Below are 17,729 nucleotides of genomic sequence, written 5' to 3'. Positions count from 1 at the left end.
GCCTAGGTGGAGAGCTCCGGCTTGATCCAAATCCTTCCATCTATAAATCCTTCCCGTTCTGACTTGGCAGACGTATGTTTGCAGAATACCACGGGGGAAGGTTCGTAGAAGACACCCTGCGAAAACGGAACGTGTGGACCCCGGGCCAACGGAGATATCCGTAGGTGCAGCTGCAGCGGCCGCAGTGCTGCGAAGTGGCCGCCCGTGAGTTCCAGGTGACTTCCACTCGAGCTCAGGGTTTGCAACAGTGGGTCGGCCAGGTGGGGGAGGGGCAGCCCGCCAATACACAAGCGCTGCAGGAGGGCGGCGGTGCTTTGCTTTCTCGTCCCGCCTATACGAAGACAAGCGCTCAGACTTTCTGGTACCGGGCTCTGGGCCAAAAAATTCTGCCAGGTGCTCGAGGGGGCGCCGCGACAGCACTGCGTTCCCCCTCCGATCCGGATCCCCCCTCACGACTAACTCCAGCTAGGAAGTTGCTGGTGAAGTAAGTGGCCCGCTGGGGAGAGGGGACGCCAGGGACCAGTGCCTCGGTGCATGATACATCTGGGTACCCACGAGGGTGGGGGAGAACGCTACAATATTGTTAAAGAAGAAACTTGCCGCCACAGCACCATTGAAGGTGGGGGAGACGCTGCGGTAGGGAGCGCAGCCTGGCGCCGATGATCATTCTTTTGAACCTCTCCCCACACCTGTTTTGCGGTTCGCCCGAGCTTGGAGGTGGGACACGGGCTATGCTACCACCATACAGCATAACCCGATACTGGTTGCCAGCAGCACACTTAAGTGGGCGAGCACAGGCCACCCCAAAAGTGACAGCGTCGTCTTATGGGCCGCACTCAGAAGAAAGCTGCAGGGGGAAGAAATACCGGCCCAATGGATTCCTTTACCAGCTCCCAACCACAGGAGGCATCTGGAGGGGTGACACAAACATCCGATAAAGTGGCGACAATCGGGTCCCTGAAGGCCCAGGTGGAAAAGGAGAGCGCACGCATTTCGGAGGCAGAGCATAGAATAAGCTCAAATGAAGATGTGATTTCTCAACATGGCCGAGACAGCCCTGCTTCAGATCGAACTGTGCAAAACCCAGAGCAAGTGTGAGGATCTCGAATCTAGGTCCCGCAGAAACATTTGCATTGTCGGGGTCTCGGAATCGTTTGGCAAGGGCTCCATGGAAAGGCACGTGGAAGAACTACTGAAATCGGTTCTAGGAGCGGAATCACTTTCGAACCACTTTCTCGTCGAGAGAGCTCACCGCACGCTTGCACCCCTTCCGAAGCCGGGAGCTCCACCCCGCACCATCATTGCGCGCCTTCTAAACTACAGGGACGCAATACTCCCAGAGAAAAAGGAACAATACATTTCGAGGAGAGCAGAATTCATATATATCCTGACTTCTCCGCGACCATACAAGCGCAGCGCAGGTCCTATGAAATGGTTAAACAACTACGGCTCTGTGGTGTCCCTTATGCTTTCATTTTCCCGGAGAAAATGAGAATTCAGCATGGAGGGAGAGCCCACTTCTTTGAAAACCCTTCCGAGGCCATGGCGTATGTGGAGGCCTCTATTCCGCTGCCCCCCCGAGACCGAATGAGGGATCAAAATGCGAGACCCAATCCTGGAGAGGACTGAACTGACTTGGCGGACAGATGAGTCTGCGCCTTCCCTGCAGTGACTCTGTTTTTGTAAGTCAACACAGCTGAACTGGAACACGATCCGTTGTTGTCGGGCTGTGGAGCCTCCTCCGTGAATGGCCAGCTGGCAACATTAGCCGACCCTATGGAAAGGTCCACAAGCTCAGTTAAAAAGCCCATCGGGCAAGTTTTGAGTGTTAATGGGCAGCATCATCAAATTGGGGGAGATGATGCGGGTGGGGGGGCCAGAAAAACCAGGTAACGGTTCGCTATGCTGAGCTATCGGCAAAGTTGGGGAAGGGGGATAGTTGCACTGTTGTTAAGTTTGGGTTGAAGAATATGTGGTTTCGAGGTTGTGATTGCTGCACCCGTAATGCGGATATTGCGAAAGTTGGATGACATGGCGGGTACTAATACATATGGTAATAACGGTACAGGGGGGCTGAAATTATCATTGTTGTCCTGGAATGTAAGAGGATTGAACAATCCAATGAAGGCCAGGAAGGTTAGCAATTACGTTTCTAGACATCACCCTGAAGTCGTGATGCTGCAAGAAACACATGCAAAATGGGTGCAGTGAACGAGAATGTAATGCCCAAATGGGGGAAGGCACGGTATTATACTAATTACTCGTCTCAATCCAGGGGGGGTTATCACTCTCATACATCCCTCCCTGGGGTTCCGGGTAGCAGGCCACAAGGTAGACGTGCAGGGCAGATACGTTCTGGTATGGGGGGAAATGGTTGGGAAACATGTTAAATTTGTGAATACATATGGCCCTAACATAGACGACCCAGACTTCTACTTAAATATATATGAAACCCTTAACAAACTTGACGCTTCTTCCATAATATGGGGGAGGGGACTTTAACATGGCCCTGGACCCCGCAACAGATAGATCTAGGATGAAAGTGAGGGCACCAAATAGAATGGCGCTGACGCTGAAGCAGCTTCTTTCGCAAATGGCACTAACAGATGTATGGCGTACATTACACCCGGATGCTAGACGGTACACCTATTATTCATCCGTCCACGACAGTGAATCGCGAATAGACTATTTCTTTACCTCACAAGGCCTTTCCGAGACATTGCACAGCTGTGTGATTTTACCTCGTACATTGTCTGACCACTCCCCAGTCACACTGCTCCCAGACCAGCTAGGAGATGGAGAATGCCGGGGGGGGGATGCTTGGGGACCCTGGAGTAGTAGAATCCCTCCGTGAGGATATAACAGAATTCTTTACTAATAACCTTGGGTCGGTGACACTGGTCGCCACTGTCTGGGAGACCTTCAAGGTCTGGGTCAGAGGAGCACTCCTGTCGAAATCTACTGGTCTCCTGAGGGGAGTAAGGAGGGAACTGGAGGAGGTGGAGAGCGCCCTGAACAACCTTGCGGAAACCTATAGTCGCACACACAATAGGAATACCCTAACCGAAATCCAGAACACATCTGTGATTTCAATGACCTGGCCACCAGAGAGACACAGTATATGGCAGCCCCGTCCAGAGCATGCAGATATGGCGAGGGAAATAAGGCGGCTAGAACACTGGCCAATCTGATTGAGGAGCGACAGCCACAACCTATTACCAGTATTCAAGGTGTAAATGGCGAGGTCAAAACAAGCGAGGTGGATATAAACGGTGAGTTTGCCCAATTTTATCAAACACGGTATTCCAACAGAGACAGCAAAACTACCACTGAGATAAGGGCATACTTAACATCATTAGGGCTCCCAAAACTCCCACTTGAAAACAGATTGGCCCTAGATCAACCAATCACTGTGGAGGAGGTGGAAGAGGCGATCATGGGTTGGCAAGGCACCGGGTTCCGATGGGCTGGGGGCTGAATTTTATAAGGAGTTCCGCAAGGAGCTAACTCCCGTGCTGCTGGGGACCTGGGAGGAAGCCCTAGAGGGAGGCATACTACCCCCGACAATGAGGGAGGCCATCATAACTGTATTACCTAAACCCCAACGCCCACCTAGTGATATGTCCTCATACAGGCCCTTATCAATGTCGATGCCAAGATATTTGCCAAGGTTCTGGCGAACCGGATGGCACCACTGATCTCGACATTAGTCCATTTTGATCAGAATGGGTTCATTCCACTGCATTGAACCTCCGTAGATTATTTGGTATAATGGCCCAGATTGATCCCGGGAGGAGTGCAGCTGCCGTTGCCCTTGATGCCGAAAAAGCGTTCGACTCCGTGTCCTGGAAATATCTCTTTAGTGTACTGCAAACATTTGGGGCGGGACCTACTTTCATTGGGTATGTTCGACTGCACTATACCGCTCCAGGAGCCAGAGTATGTACCAACAGAACCATCTCTGAAATGTTCCAATTAGAGAGGGGCACAAGAAAGGGATGCCCCTTCTCGCCCATTTTGTTTGCGTTAACTATTGAGCCAATGGCGGCTGCTGTCAGACTAAGGCATAGAGACAGGGGAATAAACATGAAAGGTGCAATCCAACTGATTTCGCTTTATGTGGATGATGCGCTCCTATACGTTCGCGAACCGGAAAAAAACATAGAGCCCATTATGACAGACATACACGAATTTGCAGAGTATTCAGGGTACGTCATCAACCTAGCCAAGTCGGAAGTACTTCCGCTCATGCCTTCCACTGCATGCCCCACAAATATGTGCGCCCTGAAATGGTCAGAACAACATATTGGATACCTTGGGGTGCTAGTGTCCAGAGATAGGCAAAACCTATACGCGAATAATCACGAGAAGGCGCTGCAGACGCTGAGCACTAAGCTACAGATCTGGGGGCGCCTCCCCATATCCTTACATGGCCGAATCGCCTTGCTCAAAATGATAGTCCTTCCCAAACTATTATATTTTTTGTAAATATACTAATATGGCCGGGCAGAGACTTTTTTTACTAAGCTACGGTCGCTAATAGTAAATTTCATATGGAATGGTAAGGCGGCGAGAATTGGGTAGGAAAAAATGACAGAACCCTATGATACTGGAGGTATGGCTGCTCCAGACTTTGAGCTTTATTAACTGGTCGCCCAGGTGCAATTTGCGAAGTATTGGTATGAGGACTCTGGGGAAATACCACATACGTGGGTGGAGGCACACACTATATCCCCAGTGAACATTAGGTCAGTCATATTTAATACAAGACACAGGGACACTTGTGACTACAACCCGGTCAGCTGCACGGTCCGTGCTTGGGGCGCATTGTTTAAGAGGCTAAAGTTGGAGACACCATATAACTCGGAAGTCCCCCTGTGGAACTTTCCTGGTATTCCCCCCACGTTTGATGCGGGTATTCAAGAGATCTGGGACCCACACATGGAGATGAGGGTGGGCGATATGTATATAGATGGCAAATTTGCAACTAAGGAGGACTTTGTGACAGCACCACTTAAAATATTGCAATACTATAGGGTAAGGGCAGCGTTTCAGATGAGGTGGCCAATGTTCCCAGATGAACCTCCCCAACACCCCTGCACACAGCTCATCACCATGAATGCCGGGCTAGGTATCTCTAAATTGTATGCAGCAGTGCAAACCCACACCCCTACAATAAACCAGGTCAAGGACAAATGGGAAACAGACCTGCAAATGCCCATCCCGAAAGATAAGTGGAGCTGATATTGTGAACTGATGAAGAAAGTCTCATTAAATGCGGGTCTACGCCTGATACAGTTTAAACTCTTAAACAGGCTGCATTACACGCCGGCTAAACTGGCAAAATTTGGTGCAGAGCATGGAGGGGAGTGCCCCAAATGTGGGGCTCAGTGTGCGGGCTCCTTCCACATGTACTGGGAGTGCCCTGCCGTTCTGAAGTTCTGGGGGGAGGTGGCTGAGCTATTGACTGATATGACACAGATACCCCCACAGTTAACCCCCAACAAATACTTGTTTGGAGACATTGGCAAGTGCTCGGAGAAAACCAGGAGACTATTCAATGTGGCATGCGCAGTGGCGAAGAAATGTATCCTACAAACATGGAACATGTCCACACTGCCGAACATGACCACTTTCCTTCACGAACTGACATATGTCAACGAGTGTGAGGAACAATATGCTTTGACTCTCCCGGGGGCAAGCAGGCCTAATGACATATGGGGTCCCTTCTGTATGTATCTGTGATTTGCTCTCAGATGATGATGAAGCTGTATAGTGTCGGGTGTAAATGTCGTTTTCTCTCTTGTTTGTCGATTGTGTGAATTGCAGGGAGAGAGTTGCGGTAACTGTCGAAACCACTGTTGAATAATAAAAAGAATTAAAAAAAAAAAAGTCTGGCACCCTTATCAACACCTGCTCTTACAAGAGGTGTTAATCCGAGGATGGAAAAGCTCGTTCGTCCTTCTCCCTCAGACCCCCTTTATATCAGAGGTCACTCCACCCCAGACTCTCTGATGGTGACCACTACTAGAAAAGGGGTAGGGGTTCCTCTGTCAACCGGCGAGGCATCCCCTGATGAAGAAGGTAAAAGACTTTACGCCCTGGGGAAAAGGGTTACAGCCGCAGCAGCTTTTTCAACTCGTATCGCCAACAATACCACCTTATTGGCCAGCTACGCGGACGCTCAGTGGGCCTCGGTAAAAGAAGGCCTACAGGAGGTTCCCGAACCACTACGAACCTGTCTCCTGGCCACAGTGACTGAGGGCTGACAAGTGAACCAAAGCATACTTCCGCCGAAACAGCAGGTCGATCTCTGGCTCAGGGCACACTCCTGAAGAGACACGCGTGGCTAAGTAACTCTGGGTTCAAGCCAGAGACGCAAGCATCACTTATAAATAAACCCTTGGAAGAATCCAACCTGATTGGAAAAGCAGTTGACAAGGCCTTCGAGACCGCAAAAAAGGAGCATGACACCCTGAAAACACTAGACCAAATTACACAAAGACCCTCTACAAGACAAGGATCTGTGTCCAGAATGCTTTTTCGTGGCCAACGCTTCCCTCAACAACAGTACACTTCGGGGAAACAATTGGTCCTCTCCACAGGGAACCAGCGGATACACCACCCCGTATCCCCAGAGGTGTCAGCGTCGTGGGAAACGAAGGGGACGGAACTCTCTACCCCCCAGAGGCTCCCTGGCCTCAGGTTCAAAATGACCCGAAGATTTGGGTGCCCTCCCAGGCCTCCCCGGTCGGGGGCTGGCTTACATCGTTCCTTCAGGCATGGGACGGGATAACTACAGACCAGTGGGTGCTAAAGACCGTGGCCCATGGGTACTGTATAGAGTTCAACCGGTCCCCAACATTCAGACCTCCACGAGCAAGACGACTGACACCAGACCATCTTCGTATGCTTCTTCAGGAAGTCGAGACACTACAGGAAAAGGGAGCCATAGAGGTAGTACTTCTGTCACAGGTAAAAGAAGGTATTCATTCGATGTACTTCCTTGTACCCAAAAAGGATCTAACCATGCGCCCTGTGTTGGATCTGCGCCCAGCGAACAAATATGTAAAGCCACAAAAGTTCTGCATGGTCACTCTGCAGGAAGTAATTCCCATGCTATCAAAGGGGGATTACATGGCACCACTGGACATGAAAGATGCATACTTTCATATTTCAATGTTGCTAGCGCACAGAAAATACCTCATTTATGATACAAGACGAGCATTATCGGTTCAAGGTACTACCCTTCAACATAGCATCTGCACCAAGGGTATTTACAAAGGTGCTAGCGGTGCAGCAATACACCTGCGCAGGCAATCCATCCAGGACTATCCTTACCTCGATAACTGGCTCATAACAGGGGACTCTTATGAAACCGGTCTGTCAAATACCCAAAAGACGATAGATCTTTTATTCAGTCTGGGATTCTCTATCAACGAGAAAAAATCCAGCCTAGAACCCAGTCAGATCAAGCAGTTCCTAGGGGATTTAATTCGAACAAAGGACGGCCTCTTCTTCCCCTCCAACGAGAGGGTCCAAAACATGCTGTTTCAAATCCCTCAATATGTAGCCAGTCGAGAGGTGACGGTACGCAAGGCTATGCAACTGTTAGGAATGATGGCGTCATGTATTTACTTGGTTCTTCACACGCGCTTGTGTCCAATGCAGTAATGGCTCAACAGCCAGTGCTGTCAGGTCAGCGGACAATGGGATGATCTAGTGGTTGTCTCACCAGCCCTCGTTCTCTCGCTGCGGTGGTGGTCGAGGGACAACCTCTTGAAGGGGAAATCCTTCACCACCCCCGCAGTGGAAGCCACTCTTAAATACAGACGCATCTCTCACAGGGCGGGGAACTCACCTGCTTCAACAGACAGTGCACAGAGTTTGGTCGTCAGACATAGCATCCAACCACATAAACCTGTTGGAACTGTTGGCAGTGTTCAAAGCGCTAAAAGCTTTCCAGACACAACTGCAAGGGAAGACAATCCTGATCCTCACAGACAGCCCCACGGCCATGTACTATCTGAACAAACAAAGGGCCCTCACTCTTCCAGGGCCATCCAAACTGTCACAGAACATTTGGAAGTGTGCTCTCAAACACATGTTCCAGGGGAACTCAATCTTCTAGCAGACATACTCAGCAGAGACATTTCGTTGCCCATGGAGTACGAATGGCGATTACATGAAGACATCGTCGCAGAATGGGGCTTCCCAGAAATTGACTTGTTCGCAACTCTCGAACGCTCAATGCCAAGATTACACCTCCAGGTACCACCAGAACTGTTCCAAGGGGAACGGACTCTGGATAACATGGTCAAGGAAATTTGTTTACACTCCCTCCCCCGCCCCCCGACTCCCCATATCAACAAAATAATGCACAAGATGCACCAAGAACCAGTCAGGGTGATACTGGTGGCCCCCCATCTGGACCCGCCAACCCTGGTTCGCTCATCTGATGGAGATGCCCCTATCTCCTCCAGTGAAACTGCCTTGCCCGTACGACATGTTGTCGCAAGACCGAGGGGAGACGCTTCACCCATGCCCACAGACGTTGAACTTAGCGGCCTGGCTCCTGAAGTCATAGAGTTTGGGCACCTGCAGCTCCCTCAGAGATGTATGGACATTCTCAGGGAGGCAAGAAAACAGAACACTAGATACTGCTATTCCAGTAAGTGGAAACAGTTTGTCATCTGGTGCAACTCAAAGAGCTGTAACCCGATATTTCTGCTCTCCCACACACATTGTTTTGTACCTAACTCATTTACTTGACTCAGGCCTGGTCTTTAACTCTTTAAAAGTTCACTTAGCTGTGCTTCCAGCCTACACTAGATCACAACAGAGAGTGTCGTGGTGAAAGATACCAGTTATTAAGGCTTTCATGGAGGGAGTGAAAATAATTCACCCTCCCATTTCTAACCTGGCTCACGGATGGGACCTGAACATGGTGTTGACTAGATTTATGGGGCCTCCCTTCGAGCCCATGCACAGATCGAGTCTTAAAGATCTCACCTATAAGACTGCTTTTTTAATTGCTATTACCTCCATCAGGAGTGCAAGCGCTCTCAGTCCTAGATCCCTTTGTAACAGTTCACAAAGATAAGGTGGTTCTACGCACTCACCCTAGGTTTGCGCCTAAATTAATTTCGAAGTTCCATGTGAACCAATCAATATAACTACCAATGTTCTTTCAAAACCCTTCAAGCATGGGAGAAAGAAGCCTGCACACAATTGATGTACGCTGTTCTACATGGAAAGAACTCGGCCACTGAGAAAGACTCATCAGTTTTTCGTTTCAGTGACGGCAGAAGAGAAGGAGATGCGGTCTCCAAATCCACTATCTTTAAGTGGATTGTCAAATGCATCACACTCTGCTACACTCTTGCTAAGAGAGAACTGCCCTTCAAGCCTAGAGCACATTCTACTCGAGGCAATGGGGCTGCCATAGCATTAATTGCAAATGTTCCTCTTGAGTCCATTTGCAAAGTGGCAACCTGGAGTTCTGTACACACCTTTACAAAACACTATTGCCTGGACACTCATTCTAGGTCTGATTCTCAGGTGGGACAGGCAGTACTAAGAAATCTTTTCACTACTGTTCCTTCTCACAGCCCACCTCCAACTCTGGGTCCTGCTCGCTAGTCTATGCACAGCATGCGATACAAGCAGATGAACAAACATCAGAAGACATGCATCACTTACCGTAAAAGTATTTCTGATGGTTGTATCTGCTTAGATTCACATGCGCCCAACCTTCCTCCCTGCTCGGATGGAAGGACGTCTTACTTTCTCTCTTTTCTGTACTCGCTCACGATAGTCTTAAGGCTCCCTCACAGCAGAAAAAATACAATCGGAGGGACCTCGATGTGTGACGGAACTTGGGTACACTACACGTCACATAGGGATAGTGTTACAGGCATGCCCATGTCGACGTCCCCTTTGATTCTCGAAAGACGAGATGCAATACTCTGTGGTTACCACTGGATGTCAGACCATATGCACAGCATGTGAATCTAAGCAGATACAACCATCAAATGCTTTTATGGTAAGTAATGCATGTCTTATGAAAACACAACTCAATGCTTGAAGGTACTCAAAGCATATACCTTGTTTAGAATACGTAACAGTAATTCTAGGCAAGTCAGACCTCATCATACACAGTTGGTACAGTTAGTATAGGCCACACCTATTCATGAGGGAAGAGGGGAGGGAAAAGCCATATGTTACTTTTGGAATTACTTTCAGTAATAAAAGGGTAGTGGACAAGGTCAGTTATGAAGTGGCACCCGGCAAAGAAATCCTATAATCAACCAACCCTGTTACCAGGACTTTTCTGAATAGTGGAACACAGATTCAAGGAACAGTATATACCTCAAACTACTTTTATGATAACACACAGTTTTACTATTTGAGTAAGACCTTTGGGTGTAATATACAATTACAGTTGCTTTTCAGCTCAGTGGAACACAATCTGGAAATAGCTACAGCTGCTGTTTCTTCATCTTCCTCTTCGGTTTTAGCTCTGGTGGCCAACTTGTCAGCAGCTTCCAGGTTCGGGAGTATTTATCAGGAACTACAGCACATCTTCTGCGCTCTCTCCCTGCATTTTACAGCAGGGCGGAGGGGGGCGGTCTACCTGTCTAATCCAGATAACAAGCCCCCCCCCCCCCCCCCCCCTCACTGGTAGTGTGTTCCTTTCAGGCAAGGTGAGAGACAAAGGGCTGCAGAGTTTTGGACTCCTCACTCGCTTTCTGCCTTTCCAGACACTCTGGACCTGGGCAGGGAATCCACAGGATCCCCGCCGAAGACAAAACAGCCACTGAGGTCTTTCCCGCGTAGAATGGCAGGGGAAGACCTCAGAAACAGCAAGCACACAAGAAATTGCAAAACAGGAGCTGCTCACCATTTTAGAAAAATGGTGGCTCTTCCGTGCATTACCGAGGCTGACTTAACAGCCTGCGAGTAATAAACACTAATAAGTAATAAAAGTAGTTACTCTGCCACCAGCCATTCAGGGACACTTGCAATTGTAACAAAAGGTTGCCAGGTAAGTAAAAAAGGGGATACATTGTATCACCTTTGCACCCACCCCACATAAGTGTATACTCACTATATAAAATGTAAAGTGGGATGAAACTCCCTCTTTACTACTTGGGAACTGTAGGTCACCCAAGTACATGAGAGAAATTATCTGGGGAGCTCATTGGGGCAACCCAACCTAAGCCCAAAAGTTGTAGGAAACTATATCTTCAACCTTACACTATGGTGAGACATAAAAAGGTCACCCATAAAAAGAGTAAAAGACTAGGTGAGAGGGGAACAAGATTCCCTTTCATCTAGGGACAAGGTAAAGTAGTAATGTATTCAAAGCAAAATATTCTGGGGTTGACAGGTCAGGAATACTTTTCATTGATATGAAAATCTTAGCTACCAAGAAGTAATCAAGATGATACTGTTATTAAGCTAACTGTATTCTGTTTAGAAAAGACCGACATTTCAGTTCTTAAATTCCATTCCTAAACATGTAAGTGTTTATATAATTGCAGTATTTTACTGTAAAATTGCATTGTCTCAATTTATTTCGTTGATGATTAGGTTACTGTATCTAAATCTCAATTGTATTTCCTTTTGTAGTGGAGGGTGAACCATATTAATGAGTGAACACCTTTGAAAATGTACACTATCACACAGTCAAATACTTTTTGTGGAAATCCTTTGTCTGTGACCTCCAAGTGCTGAACCAATGAGGTGATCCAAACTCCTTGACATTCTAGCTTATCATGTTGCTTTATGCCTGACCTGCTACACTGAAAGTGAGGCGTCCGCAAAATACACTATTCCATCTACTTTGCCCACTTCTCTGCCTTCTACGCCATCCACTCTTATTCCTTCTTACGTAATGAATTTACAAAGCTGACTATATGTCTATGCAAAGTAGCGATCAATAGTTTCATCCAGTCTGTACACCTACAGACCAGCTGCAGTATAATACACTGTAGGCCTTCTCCAGAGATCGCTTTGCGTTTAGGATTGCATTATATGTTGGCACCTGAGGCATGGAGCTGGTCAATCAGGATGGGAAAGCAAGTGCAATCTGCTAGTAGCCGTCTGTATTTCATGCGGGCCGGCTGTGCCTCTGCCCAGCCTCACCTCAGCCTCACCTTGTCCTTGGAGTACCCCAGTCCAAGTCTCCAATGGAGTGCCTCAGACCATCAGAGTCCTCGAGCCAGGCCCTCTGCCCACTCACTTGTGAACCTTCTGGCCCACCCCCACTCCTGGAAATAGTTATGTTCAATAGCGCACATATGTGTAATTTCTTCTTATAGTTGGCCTGAATTGCGCAACACCTGGTTCCCTTAAGAACAAAAAGAGTAGTGTGAGCACCTCGGATTGTGGGTCGGAGTGCTAATAGCGATAAATACCACTTGCATGGCTGGAATGCTGCACTTGGGCATACCTGGCTCAGGATTGAGGGCTTTTACCGCTCCTGCCCTCATACAAAAGTGGTGTTTAACACTATATTGAAAACAGTTGATATCAAGTGACGGGCAAAGGCCATCTTGTCTACTTGAAGTTGACAATTATCCTGCCTGATGCAACATCATACTACGTGCTTGGTATTCCGCTCTGATTTCCCTTTAACATTGTGAACTTTTTTATTTTTGAAACTTCTGAACTTCTCCTTACGCATCAAATGATGGGGCAACCATACAGTGTGCAGGGCACTACCCTAGAATACCAACTGCACCAATCCTTGAACTGAAAACTGTTTTCGAAGGCCTTTTATCATATCTGCTTATTATTGTCCATTCACGCCGCTAACATTTTAGAGACATTCAACATCTTACTTCCGAGGTACAAATAATGCAGTTGTACTTAGGTCTCGGGTATAAATAACTTATGGTGACGTTAAAAATGAGTACAAAATTACTAATAAAACAACTGTTTGCTAATCAATGGCATTTTAATAAGCAAACTTTGCTAATCAATTTTATGAAAACTAAGTTATGCCTTGCGTATGTGTAGCATTAAAATGATCTTGTCTAATGGTCGGAGAAGGAATATTTGGGGATGTGTATGATTGCATGCATTTCATATACCTGTCACTGGGTGGCAGTGTTGATTTGATTTACTATGTGAAGGAAGATGATGCTTGGCTTGAGCTGGCTCCCTTTTACAAAGGCAATGAAGCTGAGCCAGAGCCAGGCATTTGGCTCGAGCCTGTGCCCGCTTCCCTTCCTCTAGTATGAGAAGTAAAACAGATTTTAGGATGTTTAAAGAGGGCATCAAATGAACTGTATCTCGGAAACCTGTGTTTTCACATTTTCTTAACATGAACGTATGGCTTATGCATCAGATTTGTAGGTTTTAACTTTAAAGACATGATAGAATATTTAATTTCTGGATTTTCACTTCTTCGGGCAATTATTTTTCATTGGTGATATGTAGTCACACAATGTTGGAGACTTAAGTTCAGCCTGGTTTTATTTTGCCCCCTACAGAGATGTCTTCACGGACTGGGTGTCATCGCGGAGCCATGGAGCTATGACCTCTGTGAAGTAACTTCTGCCAAGCACAACAAAGGGAGAGACCTTATTTTCTGGATTGAGTTGGGGGCCTGATGGACTACATATGCTACTTCTGAATTCCATCTAAGAAGCTGTATCTGTGAAATTGTCAAGTTCCTTTTAAGTGGTGAATAGAGCCAGTTTGGCTGCAGCAGGGGCCAGGGGCAGTTTGGTGACCAGGATCATAACAGCTCAACTATCCATGTGGAAGTGGATGTCACCTGGAATTCCTGTTTTGTATTTTAATAATTTATTATTTGACATCTGGAAGAAAACGAATTATCCAAATGAGGTGCTGAGATAGGTTGCAGAGGGGCCAGGATTTATTTTTGGGGGGGGGGGGGCTGGGGAGCAGGGGTTGTCAATATGAAACTGTTTTTGCAACATTAAAGCCATCCTAACAGAACAAAAAGATTGACTAATCCAATATGATGCACTCTGTCGTCTGTGATGACCTGCACCAAGCATATGTTGACAAAGATATCTCCTGATGTGGAGTGTGGAAGAGCTTTGTACCGAGCGGTGTAAGATGGATACAACATGAACCTGAAGCACTTCTAAAGATGAATGACAATCTAGTCCAATAGTTATTTTTGTATTATTTTTAATCCAGCGTTACCCCTCCCAAGCTGTAGGTTTTTATTTTAGGGAGGGGTTGGGGGGGGGGGGGAGTGAAAGACTGTCCACTGGCACTCAACTATATTTTTTGTTTATCTTGGCTATAAATAAGTAGTTATCTGCAACCTACACCAGATTCTGGTTTTCGAGACTCTGTATTAATCTGTTAAAGTGAGCAGATATCTTAATGTGGGTCCTCTTGCCACCTTTTGTATTATGCAACATTTAGTGAATCATGATGAACAAATGTGGTGCTACCTTGTTGGCTGGGTAAAGTCTGTGCAATGGCAACATGCGCCCTGCCCCGGACCTGATTCAGCGATGGTAAAAGGTTTTGAACTTGTTTTCTTATGTATCCTCAGCCACCTTTTATCCATGATTTGTGGGGATTCCTCTCCAGCACAGGACTGCAGTGAAGAATTATTCACAGCCAAGAACAGAAAACGACCAAATCATTATGATATACTGTGAATGTCTAGTAGCGTGGTGTAGTATTGTCTATGTTCTTGAGTAGGTTTGACCATCTCTGGTATGTGTCCTTGACTTGTGTATATATGGTGTTGAGTGTTTGTCTTTGGTGTGAACGTTTTACTTGTTAGTGTAGGTGTGTTTTGGTTTATTTCAGTGCTGTGCTTACCTTTGTGCCTTGCTTTTTCCTCAACTTCTTTGGATCCTGCTTCTTACAGCAGGTTGGGCCAAAACACTGCTCTTTCTACAGCATTGGATCTTTAATTTATTCACATGCTTTCAATAGTTCATGTTGTTAGGCTGGAGAATGTTTGGCAATCATTTAACAGCAGTTAAAAAGGCATACCGTTATATTGCGGCCTTATTGTGAGGATTTGCTCCTTAGCTTTGCTCCCTTCAGTGCCTAATTGCACGTCATACTCAATGTAGTCCTGGAGTTAACCTCTACTTACACTCTGTGTTAACTACTACTCTTTTGTATTTTCAACTGAAAGGGAAGTTATTAGTTAGGGCTTTTGGGTGCTTTGCTGGCAGTTGTATGGAAGGGATTGCGATTCTGTTAGTGTCTCCACCAGGTGAGCTTGTGTGCTCTGTATCATATTGAAACCGATAAAACTACTCAAGAAATCGCTCCAGACAAGCAAAAGTTGTCTTTTCTTTGGGCCCATGGCTCTTGTGGCCTAAACAGCTGTTTTCTTTTCTGAGGACAAATAAGGGGACTGTTACTCCCCCATTACTTACCCTGCATCAGAATGAGCCATTAAAGAGTTTGTCATCACTCTACCCAGTGAGAAACTTGGGTTAGAAAAATCCTCTGAGCAAAAGACATTGACAGAGGTGCACAGGCTGTGGTTAAAAGAGTGAAAGACTTTACCTGGACTGCACCACGTGGTATATCAAGTGTGCCTCCAGTGAGCAGAAGCACCACTGGTTCATGTTCCCAGGTCAATCTTTACATTTCAAAGTGTTGCCATTAGACCTCAAATCTGCCCTGTGAGTATTCACACAGTGCCATGCACTGATTTTTAGCATACTTTGGGGGGGACAATATCACCATCTCTCTCGACCTGGATAATTGGTGATGGGTTCTTCAAGACAACAGTCTCTAGCATCCCTGTAATGAACAATTAAACTATTGACATGTTTTTTTTTTAAAGTCAGCTTGGGCAAATTGTGCCTGATGCCATTGCATGAATTGTTTATTTTTGAGAGTACACTTCAATGACACCACTGCTCTGGCACATATTTTATATGGGTGACAGAGAGGGTAAGCTCCATCCTGGCAGTTTGTCTGTTGCCACCATTCTCCTCTCTGGAAACAAGTTGACTTTAAGATATACACATTTCTGGCAGTGATCTCCTTCAGCTCTCACAACTAATAAATACCATGTTGTAGGTTGGGATTTGGGCCCGTTTGGGAACACTGCACCTCATCTTTGAATAAACAAGAAATTGTGACAATATGAGCCACCTAGATTCCTTCTTCGCAGAACCTCTCTAGCCAGTCTTGCGCTTTGGGCCCTGTTTTGAGATTCACAATTAGCTGCAAGTGTTCAGATGTTTTGTTAGACTCTTGGCCATGCATCTCGGTAACCACACATTAAAATGATGGTGGTATGCATCAGAGACTTGGCATACTATAGCTATGAGTGTTAAATTACTTCTCTTTGGTCAGGGGTCTCATGGACCACACGCCTACAATGTTATATGTTTTCAAGCAAAGTGGGACCTGTTTAAAAGCCCTGTCAAAGGAAATCCAATGCCTATGGAAGTGGACTCTATGACATCACATATTTCTCTTTGCACAATATTTTCCAATTATTTAGAATCTGCAGATTTGTTGAGACTGAATTTTATCAGCTGCGGTGAGTGGATGATTAACCAGATTCAAATGGATTGCATCTTCGAGGCGGTGAATGTTTTACATAAAACTGCTTTGCCACTGTAGTAGAATGGAAAATGCATGTACTGTGCATACATGTTTGCAGAACAAACTTGCTTGTGAGGACTTTTGAATTCCCTGGTTAGGAAATTTGTTGTGTGCATCTTTAGGCATGCACCCCTGATCTATGGTGTATTCATGACCCTTCAATGCCAACTGGATAATCCTCATTGAACCAGGCTGGGAGGTTTAACTGTGGCCCTCTGACCTTCACTGTATTTTAAAAGAACCCTGACAAGTTCTTCTGCACAAGGACAAGGAAAGCACCACAATCCTAAACCTGAAAGCGTTAAGCTTGAAGCTGAGGGTGAACATTTAGACTTGCCGCTGTACTACTGTGATATCCTCCATGCAGCTAGAGATGCCGCCATCAACTAAACTTATGTACTGATGTGGAAAGCTTTTTCATATGGTGCATGCAAAATTACTTGATGTCTGTTCTTGATTCTCTGCACCCAGGTACTTGCTTATTTATGGCATGTTGCCTGATGTGGGCTGGGATAAGTGGACATATCTATATGCACTAGAATGCTAATCCAGATGTTCTTTTCTTGGAAATGTTGAAGGGGTTCTCTTTCGCACCTAACCACCAGTATGCAGAAATGTCGCCTTCCTGGGAATCCAATGCCTTCCTGTCAATGTTAATAGGCCGATTCCTTTTAACCCAATCATAAGTCTGAATTGAATTCTATCTCTTAAACACCCTTTTATTTTGGTGATGATCACCTCTTCAGGGTGGATGAGTAGAGAATCCACCTAGTCACCCTGCTCTCCCCCTGACGTAAAGCTGGGACAGAGCAGAGTTTCCAGGGAAACCCTCAAGGGGAAGAAAACCCTGTTCTTGCTGGTTGCATTCTCGAGACGAAGGACTCGAAGCAGAGCCCTATTTTGAAGTGCAGCCGTGTGGTCTTAAGGAAGGCACTGCAATGCAAAGAGAAATGTCAGTTGGGAACCAAGAATTAATTCCTTCCGCAGGATTGACAATAGTCAGAATTATCCCTTGTAAGGTGTCTTTGGAGAGCTCCACGTGATTAACTGCCTGAGGGACTTGAGTCTTGCGAGAGCTACTTGCTGAAATGGCTATTCGGGTAAGCTCAACAAGGGAAAAGAGTGTTTTGGCGGTATGTATAGAT

At 46.5% G+C, this 17,729-nt stretch overlaps 1 protein-coding gene across 5 annotated transcripts in view; it reads left to right on the top strand.

The window, feature by feature from the left end:
* TOX4 (TOX high mobility group box family member 4) overlaps positions 1–16,120 on the top strand; it is a 583,240-nt gene extending 567,120 nt beyond the window's left edge. For all 5 annotated transcript variants that reach the window (XM_069633904.1, XM_069633902.1, XM_069633901.1 and 2 more), the window contains one exon: positions 13,503–16,120. In XM_069633904.1, coding sequence (XP_069490005.1) covers positions 13,503–13,563 — 61 coding nt within the window. In that variant the 3' untranslated portion in view covers positions 13,564–16,120. The remainder of the gene's footprint in view (positions 1–13,502) is intronic.
* Positions 16,121–17,729: the final 1,609 nt, after the last annotated feature.

The sequence above is a fragment of the Ambystoma mexicanum genome, chromosome 13 (assembly GCF_040938575.1).
Source record: "Ambystoma mexicanum isolate Mex_15411 chromosome 13, UKY_AmexF1_1, whole genome shotgun sequence".
In the NCBI taxonomy this organism is placed as follows: domain Eukaryota; kingdom Metazoa; phylum Chordata; class Amphibia; order Caudata; family Ambystomatidae; genus Ambystoma; species Ambystoma mexicanum.
Note: the sequence above shows the minus strand (reverse complement) of the source record. Positions and strands in the feature narration are given on the sequence as shown.